General features: G+C 57.4%; 1 protein-coding gene across 1 annotated transcript; it reads left to right on the top strand.

Moving 5' to 3' along the window:
- Nucleotides 1-5598: 5598 nt before the first annotated feature.
- Nucleotides 5599-14418, top strand: PTPN7 (protein tyrosine phosphatase non-receptor type 7). The gene is given in 10 exon segments (XM_004578763.4): nucleotides 5599-5610; nucleotides 5612-5721; nucleotides 6169-6352; nucleotides 6630-6714; nucleotides 7904-7980; nucleotides 8889-9026; nucleotides 9963-10073; nucleotides 11216-11373; nucleotides 12052-12165; nucleotides 12602-14418. Coding segments are annotated over 10 exon segments (1083 nt in total). The 3' UTR covers nucleotides 12696-14418.
- Nucleotides 14419-15516: the final 1098 nt, after the last annotated feature.

The following is a 15516-nucleotide window of genomic DNA, read 5'->3' as shown; positions in this document are numbered from 1 at the left end:
GCCTTGCCAGGGAACACACTCTGCAGAGGCGGCTGACTCCCCCAGGCCTGCCCCTGGACAGGGGTGTGGCATCCACTACAAGTTCACCGAAACAAATAGGGAGTTTGTTTGCAGCAGCAAGGGGTAGGGGGCGTTCTGGCGACCCTTGGTTGTGCTCCTGGGAAATAGCCCAGTGGAGGGCCCCCCTGGGTAAAGGCAGAACTTGGACTTCTGCCTCCACAGAGCAGAGATGGCCAGGTACCTCCCCACCCCAACTCCAACAGACTGGGTCCTCTCAGCCGGGGGAGGAGGGGGCTCCTCCAGGAAGCCACTTATGTTCCCGGCAGCTGTGCTTACTTCTCCACAGCCACCTCCCACCCTGGTTCCCTGCCCCCTGAGTTCTGCCTCCAGCTGAGCCGGCCTGAGATCTAGGCTAGAAGACATTGAATCTGAGGCCTGGCCCACCCCAGCACAGAGCTGGCTACTCACCTTGGGCTGCTCACCCAGGTTGGGAGGGAGGAGAGCAGAACTCGCAGCCCCAGCCTGGCAAGGGAGCCCAGGTCCCAGGGCCCGCTCAGGGAGTGCGGAGGGGCCACGGGCAGAAAGCAGACAGATCAGGGATTCTGCCTCGGCTAGCTGGGAGATCAACTCAGCCAGAGAGCCAGGGACTGGCTGGCCCTCCACCCCTGCACCCAACCCCAAACCTCAGAGCCGCCTCCCGGCCCCTGGATGGGGGCCTGGAAACTCAGTTTTGCAGACTCATCAGATTTCCCAGGCTGCATGTGCATGTGTGTGCGTGCATGTGTGTGTCACACACACACACACACGTGCTCCGATGAAAGAGGTGGGGCCGAGGGGATGCCACGGAGCTCAGGCCCCATTCCCTCCCTCTCCCATCCCACCTCACCTGGGGACACTGCACACTGCTTTCCCTAGCTCGGCTGGAAGGAAAGAAATGAAGAAGCTTCCCAATCCATCACCTGGATAGTTCAGAGGTGCCAAAATGTGAGTTTGGGTCAAGGTGGGGTCTGACTCTTCCGAATACAGAGACCGGCTGCCAGCCCCCCTGCCCAGGCCAGAGCAGCCTTGGGGCTAGGGCTGCTGTCCTCTCTATTCAATTGAAAAAAAAAATGCAGCTTGTCCCCTGGGTGCCACCCCACAAGCAAACCCACATCCTCTCCCTAGAGGGCCCGGTCCCCTTCAGCTCTCAGAGCACCTTACCGATTCAGTCCTCGAAGAACAAGCCAGGAGGGCGCAAGCAGGTCCAGGTTCCCAAAACACACACTGGCCCAGAACCTCCCTACAGCTGTCCCAGGCGGCCAGCTTCCGGCTCCTCCCCTGCTCTCCCCAGTCTGAAGCCAAGGCCTTGAACAACCCCCACAATCACTGAGAAAAGATTATCACCAGGCAGGAGAGGAGCAGGAAGGCCCCGGGCAACCAAACTGCCCACTCTGCCTCCCACAGCCTGGGGAAGGGCACCAGGCCAGGGGAGGGGCCAGGCGGGAAGGACCTGCCTGGGATGCATGCGTGTGTGCACACATGGACCGTGAAAGCACAAGTGGACGTCCAGGGCCAAAGTGGAGGGTAGGGACAGGACGTTGCTTGTGCAGCTGATGTCCCCGGGCACTGGCAGAGAAGGCCGGGTGGGGGTCTCCCTTCTGCCCGAAGCCCCCTGCCAGGGTGAATGCAGTTGTAGCAGAGGCCAGCTCTTTCCCAACCTCTTGCCGGGTTGGCTGGATCCCTGCTCCTCTCTGCCAGGTGTCTCCACTTCACCTGCAGCTGCCAAAGGTAACAGGAGGGAAACGGAGCAGGTGGGCCTCAAGCAGTGCCTGGGGGCTCCAGACCCCAGCCTTCTCTGTCCCACTTGACTTTGTCCTGGCCCTGCCTCTTGGAGGAGAGAGGTTTCCCAAGTTCCAGCTGTGTGTCTGGCTCCCCCACACAAGCAGGCCAAGCCTAGGCCTGCAAACTCGGGGCCAAACAGGCTGGCTTAGGCTGGCCCCAGCATGAGGGGGAGGGGGAAAGGACATGGAAGTGGCCACCTGGGAGCCTAAGGCTCTTCCTGTCCAGGAGGTGGGAGGTCTAGGAGGGTAGGGAGCAGGGCCCAGGAAAAGTCCCTCCCCTGGAATTTTGTAGGATGGCAAGGAAATATCTGCTCCTGGGGGCTGCCAGGAAGGGGCCAGCAGCTTCTGGGAACTCTAGATGTGTCCCCATCCAAGGGGATCCTGCCCCTGGGGACAGGCAGTTACAGCTCCCAGCCCCTGGCATGGGACCAACAAGAGGAGGAAGAGGACAAAACTGGGTTGTGGGGTGTGTGTGTGTGAGAGAGAGAGAGAGAGCACAGCAGGGATGAACACATTGAGCACAGCCTGGGATGGGACCAGACAGGTAGCTTTGCCCAGCACCCCAGGCCTGGCACTCCCCCTCTGCCCCATCCCAGCAGCTGGGAGGGCCCTGAGAGATACCCCTCCACTCTGCAGCCTCCCCAGCCTGCCTCAACTTCCCCAGGCAGCCCCGGGGGCCCTGTATAGGCTGGAGAAAGTGAACAGAGAAGAGGAAGGGGGAGCTGGTGACAGGCAATTCAGCCACCGTGACTTCCACCCCCAGCTCAGGTCCACCGCGGCAGCACACCCAGCTTCAGCTGGCACCTCCCGTGCACTGAGCTGCGAGCTAAGCACAGCACAGGGCCTCACATCCCCTGACCACCTCGGTCAGCCCTGGGGAACGAGTAATCAGATAGTGGGCAGGGGAGAGCCCTGGAGGGCCTTGGGATGGGGAGGAAATGGAGGGGAGAGGGCCAGGCCCCCAGGACAGATCCAGGAGAGGCAGGTGCAGGGCGGGTGGGCAGGAGGCAGAAGTTGTCCTCACCATCCTAGGTAAATAGGAGACCCTGATGTCAGCCCCACCACCTGCCTTCCCAGCATCCTTGCTGTCTGCCCAAAAGCTCGGTTTCCAGCCACTCACACCCCTGCCGGGCACCAGCCACTGAGAGGCATTGAATGTTCTGGGGCTTGGAAACCAGGGGGCACCAGGCCTACCCGTGAAGGGGGGCAGACGGGGGGGGGGCTCACCACTTCCTCCCCTCAGCCCTGTGGTGTCCTCGCTTCCTGTTCAACAAGCCCAATCCTCCTTCTAGGACCTCCAGGCCCCTCCTCTCTCCCAGGCATCCCCCCTCAAACCGCCACCAATGGAAGCACTGGCCAATGGGGGCTCAGACGGAGGCCTACCTCAGTCACTGCCCACCAGGACACTAGGGACTCCCAGGCTGCTGCCCTCCACCCTGACCTGGGCACCGGAGTCTGCACTGCCCCAGCTGTCCCCAGTTGCCTGCTGGGAACACACGCTTGCTCCACAGAGGGGTTCAGATCCCAGGGAGGAGCCAGGCATTGCAGGGTTCTGACAGAGCCCAGAGCAAGAGCAGATCCTGGGAGGCCTCTGAGTCCCCAAAATTCAGTCTTCATCCTTCACCTTAACCTTCTCCCCAGCAAGCAGCAGCAGGCCAGCCCCCTCCCCACCGCCCCCTCGGGGTGCCTTTTCTGCAACATTTCTTTGCGGCTGTCACTGTGTGACGGCTGAATCAGAGAAGTGGGAGGAAGAGAAGCGAATGCACATTGTGGAAGGGAAGTGAGTTCACAGCCCTGCGAGGTGCCAGCAAATGGGCAGCCAGCATGGATCAGCCAGGGTGCTGGCCGAGCTGGGGCCGGGGTCAGTGGGGTCCTGGAGTTGGGGGCCACTCCCTAGGCTCCAGGCACTCAGGAGCCCCCTGCAGCGAGAAGGCCGTGGGAGTCCTCTGGCGTGAAGGTCAGGCTGTCTGCCATCCGTAAGTCTGCATAGTGGCTGCTATGGCCCTCGGAGGAGGCCAGGCCAGGGCCAGGGCCAAGGCCAGGGCCAGGGCTGGGGCCGGGCCCAGGACACACCTCTTAGTCTCTTCCTGAGATGGTCTGCTCCTTGCCACCCTCCTAAGCTGAAACCAGAGGCAACTGTAGGTTGGAGCCAGGCTCAGCGGACCCTAGAGAGGTGCTTCTCCTCTGTTACGGAACACGGATGTCCCTGCCTCAACTTCTCCTTACCCCTAGTCTCTGCCTGCCATTATTCTCGCTCTTCTGTCATCAGGTGGCCTGCACTTGGCCACAAATTCCCAGGCTTGGAGCAGCGAGGTCACCCGGAGAGACGACTTTGGGTAGAAGCAGAGGTGTGGAAAACAACCTGCAGCCGGTAGAGCAGGGGCAAGCTGGGGTGCTGGATGGGACAGTGAGGAGCTGGGGGCATGGCTGGGACAGGCCCAAGGCCTGGAGAAAGAGAGTTCAGGAACCAGAGGACCCAGGTTGCCAGGGCCTGGATCCTGAGAGCAAAGGAGCTGAGACACAGCACGTTCAGCCTTGGCGGGCACAGGCAGCAGGCACGGGACCCCTGGTGGTGACAGCAGCAGGCACAAGAGGGCAGCATGCAGCTGGGGTGTGCGTGGGTGGCAGTGAGGAGGGGCGGAGGGAGGAAGCTGGCTTCCTGGAGCCTCCTCGGCCTCAAAGACAGACCGACAGACAGACAGCTGGCAAGAGGCTGCTTTAGTGAGTACTAGTCGGGGAGCTCTGGGGTGGCTGAGACCCCAGCAGTCCGGGAGGGGACGTCCATGGCGGGTGTGTGCCAGTGTGAGCGGGGCAGGGTGTGGGGGGAGATATGCCGTGTCTGGTGGGGAAGGGGTACTGGTACCGCCACCCCGGGGCTGGGAGCCACAGGGAGCCGTAGGACAGCTGAGGTCACAGGCACCCACCTGCTGCCAGGCAGGCTCCCTCTGCCACCACACCTGCCAGGGCCTATGCTCTTCCCTCTCACCTCCGTCCTGTGGGCTCATAGCTCTAACACCCATGCCACCTTGCAGTTGGCACCCTGGCTCGAGGAGACTGGGGGGCTGCCCCCACCTCAAGAGGAGGTGGTCCCTTCCCATCCCCCCTACCCCCTCTTATGCCCCCAGCTCTCGCCTCATTCATGCGCTGTCACTCAAGAGCTTGGTGAGGCCATTTCCTGTGACGGTTACAGAGGCGGGAGACGAGGGGGGGGATGGGCAGGAGGAAGGAAGCACCCCCGGCCAACCTCCCTGGACAGAGACCCCAGAAGCCAGAAATGAACTCGGGAGTGGGTGTGCCAACAGTTAAGAGCAGACCCTGCTAGTGACCAGCAACCCAGTGGGCCTGGGTCTCCAGCTCCCCCGTGGCCCAAGGCCACCAGGTCTCCTTAGCGAGCAGACACCTGTGGGTCTTCCCCCTTGCACCTTGTAAAGGTTTCCTTTTCCATGCCTCACCTTCTGTTGTGGGGACCCCAGCTTCCAGCCCCGGTACCTTAGCTTCTGGCCTCTCTCCTCTCCCCTCCTTTTGTGGACTGTCCTATCTGCACCTCTCATTTCCAGCCTGCATGACACCCTTCCTCTCACCCGCCAACGAGACACGGCCCCACCCCCCAAACATTGCCATGGTGAAAATGAGGTAACTCCTTAGGGAACACAGACACCTCCCCCACCCAGGGAGGCAGAAGTGCTGTGGGACAGCAGGTGGCCTAGAGTCAGCCACTGAGGGTCCCTGTCTTCCAGGCTGACACCATGGCCAGCTGAACCCAGTACCGCCGCTCAGCATGGTCCAGGCCTGCAGGGCGGCGCTCCAGAGCACAGCCAGCGACTTTGCCTCTGGGGGCAACCATGACCCAGCCTCCGCCGGCCAAAGCACCTGCCAAGAAGCACGTGCGGCTGCAGGAAAGGTGAGCGCCTACCAGAGAGGAGGCCCCCCCTGCCCTGACGTATATACCGGCTCCAACAACACCAGTCCACAGAGCCTTCAGCGTGGGCTGCAATGTGGACAGGAAACCAGCACGGCTCATTTGCATGTCTGGGGCATAGGGTTTCATGTCAACCCAGAACCCACTCCCTACATCCCAGGTAGGGTTGGGTGAGACCAGGGGCTTTCGTGGTGAGATTGATCTGAGTCTCGGGAATTGGGATGGGCGTGGCAAGGGGTGGGCAGGTGGAGAGAGCTGTGGGCTTTAAGACTGACCCAAGGAGAAAAGCGTGCAGCAGGGCCTGGCCCCTGGAAGCTACCAGGCTTCTGGGTCAAGGGTAAATTAGGCAGCACGTGTCTTATGCCCCAACTGAAACAATAGCAAATGCCACAGGGTATTCACTGGGTTCCTCGTGGGCTGTGCCTGCAGGCGGGGCTCCAACGTGGCCCTGGTGCTGGATGTGCGGTCCCTGGGGGCTGTGGAGCCCATTTGCTCAGTGAACACACCACGGGAGGTCAGCCTGCACTTTCTGCGCACGGCCGGACACCCCCTCAGCCGCTGGGCCCTGCAGCACCAGCCCCCCAGCCCCCAACAGCTGGAGGAAGAATTTCTGGTAAGAACTCAGGGTTCTCACTGGGCCCCTCTGCCCAGCAGAAGAAGCTGCCGGGCACAGGGATCTGGGTTTCCTCTTGAGGACTCCTTAGAAAAGCAGTTTGGGGCTTAGGGCGGAAAGCCACCCACACACTTCCTCTATCTGCCCTACACCCCATCCAGACCTCCCATGCCAGGAAGGTATAACCAGGGGCACCCCCACCATGGAAAGTGTGCGGGGGAAGCAGAGGGGACTAGGAAGGGCACTGCTGTTCACTCATATCGTCTTATCCTGCCAGAAGATCCCCTCCAACTTCGTAAACCCCGAGGACCTGGATATCCCTGGCCATGCCTCCAAGGACCGCTACAAAACCATCTTGCCAAGTAAGGGCTATATCCCAGACCCAGAGAGGGAGCACTGACCCTGGGGCTGGCAGGTGCACAGGATTGGTCTCACCTGGGGCATCATCTTTTGACCAAAAAATAACAGTACTCCCGCCTCCCGCCAGGGGAAAAGAGGACCAAATCACAAAAGTAGCAGCAGTAGTGACCTTGGCAGGTGCTAGTTGTTGGCCAGCCAGGTAATGGGCTAGCTAATGGGCCAGACATTGCTTTTCTAGTAACTGGATTATTTCTTTAAGATTTCTTTATGTTTTATTTAGAAGGTAGAGACTGGAGCAATGGCTCAACAGGCCAATCTTTCACCTTTAAGCACTGGGATCCCATATGGGCGCCGGTTCGTGTCCCAACTACTCCACTTCCCATCCAGCTCTCTGCTTATGGCCTGGGAAAGCAGTAAAGAATGGGCCAAAGCCTTAGGACCCTGCACCCGCATGGGAGACCCGGAAGAAGATCCTTGCTCCTGGCGTTGGATTGGCTCAGCTCTGGTTGTTGCAGCCACTTGCAGACTGAACCAGTAGATGGAAGATCTTTCTCTCTGTCTCCTCTCTGTAAATCTGCCTTTCCAATTAAAAAAAATAGAATATTTTTAGAAGAAAGAAACAAAACAAAACCAACATTGTACAGTTAGTTTCAACTCAAGACCAGAATGATTTGACCACAGCCACTCTGTCTCTGCCTTTGCTCCCCTCTGTTGCACCTTTCAAACAAGTTGCCCGGATGACTGTTACAATCCTGTTCCTCCCCTGCTCAAAAATGCTCCATAGCTCCCTATTGTCTACATAGCAAATCCTTTCCTTTTCAGCCGTGTTTGAAAAGCAGAGTGGCAGATGGAGAAGAATCCCTACGATAACTAGAACAAGGCCAGGGGCAGGAACTCCATGTAGGTCTCCCATGTGGGTGGCAGGGAGTCCTGTACGCAGGCCTTCATCTGCAGCCTCGCAGGCACATTAACAGGAAGCCAGATCAGAAGCATGGGGTAGCCGGGATTCCAATGGACACTTGGATATGGGACAAGGACATTCCAAGCAATGACTGAGCCAGCCCCACCGTGACCTGTGCCACTTAACAGCAGGGATAAGCCCTGGGACCTGCCCCACCCCCCATCCCTGAACCTGTGGTAGTCTGCCCCGTCAGCTTTTGACCCCAGCCCTGGCTGAGTTTTACTTTCTAGATCCACAGAGTCGTGTCTGTCTGGGCCGGGCCCAAAGCCAGGAGGATGGAGACTACATCAATGCCAACTACATCCGGGTGAGTGGTCTGGCTGCTCACCGTGACGGCATGCAGAGGGGCTGGGACCACACCTGAGGACATCAGACAGTGTCCTGGGGCCATGGATTCCCTCCTTGGCGACCTCCCCACCCTTTCTTCCTTGGGGGTGGGAGATGGACACTGAATAGGCCCCAAGACAGCAACCCAGAAAACAGAGAAGACAACAGAAGCTTCTTCTCTCTCTCCCTCTCTCTCTTTTTCTCTCTCTCTTTCTCTTTCTCTCTCTCTCTCATGTCTAGCCATGACAGCAAAATGGCAAGATGCATATTGGACTGCTGCAATGGGTGGGAAATTAGTGCCCCCTAGTGGCTTGAGGTGGGAAGGACAGGCTTAGGGTGGTTAGAGGAAAAAGAGCTGCCTGCTTCAGGGTGTGGGTAGAGGGCAGTCAGGGATTTTGCTTTTCACTGTGTGGGCAGAGACATGGTGAAAGATGGGTGAGAAGCAGAAGCCAGGAGCCTAAAGAGGAGGAGGCCAGGCTGGGAACCATTTTGCTACTGAATAGGCAAAAGCAATGGGCCTCTGCTGTAATGGGCAGCAATGAAGCACTCCTTCAGCAAACATGGAACCGTGTTGGGTATTTTGTGTTGAAAGAAAAAAGCAGGACAGCAAAGAGCATGTACCAAATGATAGATTCTCAATCACTCACCGCCTGAACCCACATCGGCTTCCTGCAACACAGGCATCACAATACCCAATTTACAGATGAGAAAACTGAGGCTAAGCAGCAGCACAGCTAGGAAATGACAGAATAAAACTGAACTCAGATGTTCCTCCCTCCGGAACTCTAAGGTGTGTGTGTGCGCGCGGTGCATGCGTGTGGCTTTACCCTCGTCCCAGCACCTGCAGTCACCACCCACCCACCCTTGTCCTGGGCCTCCTCTCCCCAGGGCTATGACGGGAAGGAGAAGGTCTACATTGCCACGCAGGGCCCCATGCCCAATACTGTGGCAGACTTCTGGGAGATGGTGTGGCAAGAAGAGGTGTTCCTCATCGTCATGCTCACGCAGCTCCAGGAGAGCAAGGAGGTAGGAGGCATGCCCCAGTCCTAGCCTGTGCGCGCATGCACACACACACACACACACACACACGCTCACATAGTACTAACACACAGACGCATGCTCACACACACAACACTAACACACACAAGCTCACACACACAGACTCATACCACACGTGTGTGCTCTCATGCACACTCATGCAACATACGTACTCACACAGACTTGTACAACACACGCATGCTCTCACACACAGTCATACAACACTAACACACATGCTCACACACAAACTCACATGCATGCTCTTATACATGCTTTCACATATCCATACACAGTCATACAATCTCACAGGCTCACACATGCTCACATGTATGCACAAGCTAATACCCATATATACATGTTCACACCTTTGCACTCACATGCATTCACACGAGCACGCATACATGCTCACCCATGCAGTCAGACCCACACATACATGTACCTGTACATACTCACACTTGCACCTATTGCACACACATGCATTCACACACAACTGAGACACACATTGCGCACACACACTCACATTTGTGCTTGCAAACATCACACACGCACATACGTGCTCACACACATATGCTCAAACACACTTCTACCCACTCATGTAAGCACTCACACGTGTGCACATGCTCACAATACATACACACGCATGCTCACACATGCATGCTAACACACATGTTCACACAGGGCCATTGGGAACTTGGGCCTGCCCTGGGAACTAGGAACACTAAGAGCAGCCCTCAATTCCACTGCCTAGAGGGGCCCTTGACATGGGCCCCGGGGATGGCTGCCCACAGCCCATGATCCAAAAAAGGCTTGAAGTGAGCACTCTACCTGCGGGCTCCAGTGGCTGAATCCACCCACACCAACCCAGTGCAGGTAGAAAACAGGGAAGGGACGCCCCATTCTGACTCCCAGCCTCCTCCCTCCTAGAAATGCGTGCACTACTGGCCCACAGAAGAGGAGACCTACGGGCCCTTCCGGATCCGCACCAGGGACAAGAAGGAGCACCCAGAGTACACAGTGCAGCATCTCACCATCCAGGTACAAGTCCAGGCTGGGCCAGGCCACTCCCTGGTCCCATGCCCATCATTGGTGTTCCTGGAACTTGTGCAGAGGGGTTTTCTCATTGGAAGCTAGTGTGCCAGGCAGAGGCAACAGTGGAACCCAGCATGGAGCACTGCCAGGCTACACTGATCCTGCAGGCGAGGACAGTGGGCAGTGCGCGGTGAGCTGAAGGGATGAGAGAGGCGGCGAGAGAGGTGCAAAGGAGCTTTAAGGGACAGGTGCTGAGGCACAGTGCACTAAGCTGCCATTTGGGAGGCCCACAGCAGGGGCCTGATTTGAGTCCCAGCTGCTCCACCTCCATTTCAGCTCCCTACAATGTGCTTGGGAAGGCAGTGGAAGATGGCCTGAGCATTTGGGCCCCTACACCCACATGAAAGACCCGGATGGAGTTCCTGGCTCCTGGCTTCAGCTGGCCCAGGCCTGACTTGAGGCCATTTGGGGAGGAAACCAGCAAATGAAAGGCCTTTCTTTGTCTCTCCCTTTCTGTCACTCTACGTTTGAATATCTAAATTAAATTTTAAAAGGCACTACAAAATGCTTCTAATACTATTTAGTGTCTCTTAATTTTCAAAGCATGTTAACTCATTTTCCTCCAAGTATCCTGGGAAATAGACCAAGATACCACTGGCCTTTAAAAAAAAAAAATACTTATTTTATTAATTTGAAAGGCACTAGCTAGGGCTGGACCAGGCTGGAGCTGGGAGCCCAGAACTCACCCCAGGTCCTCCATGTGGGTGGCAGGGACACAACCACTTAAAGCCATTCTCCTGTTGCCTGCCAAGATCCATGATAGCAGGAAGTAGAGCCAGGACTCAGGATGCCACGTGGCAGCATCCTGATCGGCATCTTAGCTCATCCATGAACCCAGACATTCACTTTCCAAGTGAAGAGTTTGAGATGGAGGGAGTGGCCATGTACCTGCTGCGGGCAGAACCAGGACCTGTACATTGCCCCTTCCCTTTCCCAGGACAGTGGTCTCCAGCGTTGGGAGTGGGGGGGTTAGTGCTAGTGCGTGAGAGGCAGGGAAGCTGGCCTCGCCTGCTCTGAACCAAGGGAGTAACCGCAGAGCCAAAGGGAGGGATACCCTGATCCAAATCTCATACCTGTGTCCACTCCAGTACCAGCAGGAGTGCCGGCAGGTCAAGCACGTCCTCTTCTCAGCCTGGCCAGACCACCAGACCCCTGAGTCGGCTGCGCCCCTGCTACGCCTGGTGGCCGAGGTGGAGGACAGCCCCGAGACGGCCAGCAAGACAGGGCCCATTGTGGTCCACTGCAGGTGATGGCCTTTCTGCTCCCACGCGCCTCTCTTCCCACCCACTTGTGCAGAACCCAGACATCAGGGCTGGACCCCAGGCCTAGACCATGAAGGGAAAGGGGGTAGGGATGTCTGGAGGACCAGAGTCTGCTGGCAAAGACAGGAGATGAGACAGTGACATGCAGCAGCCTTCGATGAGCGCTAGGACAGGGTGGCAGGGGGCATACAGAATCCGGTCGCCTAACTCAGACCTGGGGTCCAGGGCAGGCTCCCCGGGTTGGGAAGAACTTCCAGGTGATACTAAGATTGGAAACACACATCAGACAAGTGACGAGGGAACTGGGCAGGTAATTTAGACCGGGGGCATAGCATATGCCAATGCCAGGGAAAGAGATGCTAAAACAAGGACATTGCTGGCAGCGAGGACAAGGGCTGGGCCTGCAGGTCAGGTCTAAGGACCAGAAAGGAACATGGGAGACAAGAGAGAAGGCAGGAGGGTACGGAGTCTGACAGGGTGGGCAGAGATGGACTGGGGTGGAGTGGCCAGTGGTGCAGGGGGCAAGACTAGAACACAGAAGCCCCTGTTACAGCACCAAGCAAGCGGTAGCATCGGTCAGCTCACCCGGAGGCCTTGCTAGAGAAGGAGTGGCCCCAGCTCTCTGGTGACAGTTCCCCCACCCTGTCCCTGGCTGTGTCCAGTGCAGGGATCGGCCGAACTGGCTGCTTCATCGCTACCCGGATTGGCTGCCAACAGCTGAAGGCGCGAGGGGAAGTAGACATTTTGGGCATCGTGTGCCAGCTGCGCCTAGATAGGTGAGTCCATAGGCACCCGCCCACTGCAAGGGGCCCCGGTGCTGCCTGGCATTGGTGGGACATAGCTGGGATGGCGCCACCAAGCAAAGCCAGGGGCCACGCTTGCTTCAAGAGCTGCTCGGTAGCACAGCTGACACCTAGGAAAGTATTTCCAGTTGGATTTTGAGCCTGGGAGTGGGGGCCTAGAATTAAAGGTGTTCTCTGTGCGTGTACCCTGAGCCTCCCAGCTTCTCCCCCGCCCAGTTTCCTAGAAGAGGTTGTCTCCAAATCCAGTCCTGAGCAAAGGCTGGGGTGGGAGAATCAGAGGCAACAAAGTATAGAAAGCACAGAGGTCAGGCAGCTGAGAAAGTCAAGGCTCTCCCGAGGGGACACTGGGGGTGCCCAGCCTGAGCTGCTAAGAACTCTCAGGCCCACACCCCTATGCTTCTACCTACAGAGGGGGCATGATCCAGACAGCTGAGCAGTACCAGTTCCTGCACCACACTCTGGCGCTGTATGCGGCCCAGCTGCCCGAGGAGCCGGGCACCTGACCCCTGCTGTCCACCCCACCCCCAGCTGCCTGGGCACCCACTGACCCTGGGCCTCCAGAGATAGTGGGCCATGTGATCTGGAGACACCCTCCCACTCCAGCACCACCGTGCTTACTCAGGTCATCGGAAAATGCATCAGCAAGGATGTGGGGCTGGACTCCTAGCCTTCAGACACTGGTTCTCCTGGGCTTCCTCTAGCAGCCCCAAATGGATAATAATGAACTTGACCATAGGAACTGGCAATTAGGACAGCCTCCGCAGCCCACTGTCGCTGGCTTCTCTGAGATGCTCTTTGCCCATGACGTGGATGCTAAGTGCTGCTGTCATCAGGGAGAGCCATCAGAGAAGCTTCCAGAATCCATCTTGGCTATACCCCTTCCTGGGGTGGGCAAGGGAGTTACTCCAAGATCAGCTCTCCTGGCAAGCCTGTCTAAGCTCAGGCCAGGTGCCAGGGTGGGGAGAGTCAGGTCCTGACCTCAAAGTCTCGACAGCCTGCGTGACTCTCAGCTCCTGGGTTCAGTGGGCCTGTACTCAGTAGACAGGAAGGATCCTGCTGCCCCTGCTTCTACACCTGCTCAAGCAAGGGAGCCAGGTACAGAGGTGACCGGGCCTGGTTGTTGAAATCTCTGCAACAGGGAACTTGTGGGAACTATGAGAGGCCACAGGGGCTGCCCAGGCCCCTGTAATTGCCAGCCGATTACCCCAACTCTTTGGGAAGGTCCAGCACGCTCTAAGTGGCTTTTCACAGCCTCAGCAGGTGTCCTGGGTACCAAGGAAGGACAGAAGACAGCGGAGAACGAACAGATAGCCCAGGGCAGTCTCAGACAAACAAGGACTGCTTCTACCCTGATGGTGCACCTGTTCAGCCTGGCTGGGCCCAGAGCAATCCAGACACAACCATTCCCACAAAAGGGTTCCAGTAAAAAGAGGACCCCCCCCCTCCACTTTCTACTTAGAGATTCATACTCCTGGTCCACCTCCCAGTGGCACAATCTCCAGGCACTCCAGATCTTCATCGAAACCAAACCCACTCCTCCAGAAAGGCACCCACACACCTGTTCCTGCCCAGAGCTCAGGCCCGTCTAGAGTGAAGCAGCTGCAGGGCCCTACCCTCTCCCCTCCGGAGCTGTCCCCATCCCTGCTCCTCCACTTAGAGGACAAACTAACCAACGAGGAGAATAAAGACTGGGGGATGCCCCATGCTCTCTTCTCTCCTTTCAGCTGCTTCACAGACCTCAGGAACCTGGGGACAGCCATGCAGAGGGCCCTACCCCACACACCAGCACAGGCTGGGAGTCTTTTCCTTCAGGCGCACGAGTCGAAGTGAAGAGAACTTCTGGTAGCCGGATGGCTACATATGGTCTCAACCTGCTGAGGCCACCCAGCCCCAAACGCCCAAACCTGAGGGCTGACATGCAACAGACATGTATCTGTAACCATCTGTAACTGGCACAGTTCCGAAGGCTGGGAGAGTGGTGCCTGCTGAGTCAGGGCAGGGAGAGCCATGGCTCACAGATAGAACCTTCTCAATTCTCTCTCTCTCTCTCTCTCTCTCTCTCTCTCTCTCTCTCTCTCTTTTCTCTCTGTCATTTGTAAGGTAGCAGGGATAATCCCTTTGAGGACCTAATCTCCTCTTAACACCATCACCTTGCAAGATTAGGTTTCCAGCAGGTGAATTTGGGGAGGAACACAAATACACCACATCCTGGAGCTAGAGAGACGTTTTGTTTTGTTTTGTTTTGTTTTTTAAGATTTATTTATTTGGGGCCCAGCGCAATGGCTCACTGGCTAAATCCTCCCCTTGCAAGCACCAGGATGCCAGTTCATGTCCTGGTTTCTCTACTTCCCATCCAGCTCCTTGCTTGTGGCCTGGGAAAGCCGTAGAGGACGGCCCAAAGCCTTGGGACCCTGCACCCACATGGGAGACCTGGAAGAAGCTTCTGGCCCCTGGCTTCAGATCAGCTCAGCTCCGGCCATTGCAGCCACTTGAGGAGTGAACCAGTATATAGAAGATCTTTCTGTCTCTTCTTGTCTCTGTAAATCTGCCTTTCCAATAAAAAGAAATGAATCTTTAAAAAAAAAAAAACTTATTTATTTGTAAGGTAGAATTTTACCGAGGAAAAGACAGACAAATCCCATCTGCTAGTTCACTCCCCAAACGGGCTGGTCCAGAGCCAGGAGCCAGGAGCTTCCTCCCGGCCCCCCACGTGGGTAGAGCTCTCAGGGACATCCTCCCAGGCACATTAGCAGGGAGCTGGCTTGGAAGTGGAACGGCTGGCACACCGATTGCCGGTGGTAGCAGGTTATCCCCACTAGGCCACAACACCAGCTACCCTGGGAAGGGGATCCCAAAGGACAGCCACTGGAGTTTGTTGAACTGGCACCTGACCCCAGCCCAGGGCTTCCTGACTGCTCCCAGCTCAAGAGGGCATGGCTGCACTCCTGCCCCTTCAGTTCTGCAGCTGCAGGGAAGTTGCCTTGTAGCATAACGGAGCAGGGTTTGGCTTGGTCAGGGCGGCTCCCGCGGAGGTTTTGTGCGCCCTGCCACAGGTCCAGATCCTGTCTCACTTGGGGGTGGTGCATCACTGGTGACGCTGGCTCGGGGAGCAGCACCCAAGGAATGCCCAAAGGCACGCGTTTGGGGACAAAAAGCCTCGGCCGCCTCCCTTTAACGCTCCTCCCTCTTCGCTTTCTGGACACGCGTGGGCCTGCCTGGAAGGGCCCTTGCCCGACCACACCTCATCCACCGGGAGCCCATCGCCCTCTACCGAAGCAAGAGGTGCAAGCCAGGACGCGAGGACAATCATAGTTCCGCCCTTTT

Source organism: Ochotona princeps, chromosome 10 (genome assembly GCF_030435755.1).
Source record: "Ochotona princeps isolate mOchPri1 chromosome 10, mOchPri1.hap1, whole genome shotgun sequence".
Taxonomy (NCBI): domain Eukaryota; kingdom Metazoa; phylum Chordata; class Mammalia; order Lagomorpha; family Ochotonidae; genus Ochotona; species Ochotona princeps.
This window is presented reverse-complemented; position numbering and strand designations above follow the sequence as displayed.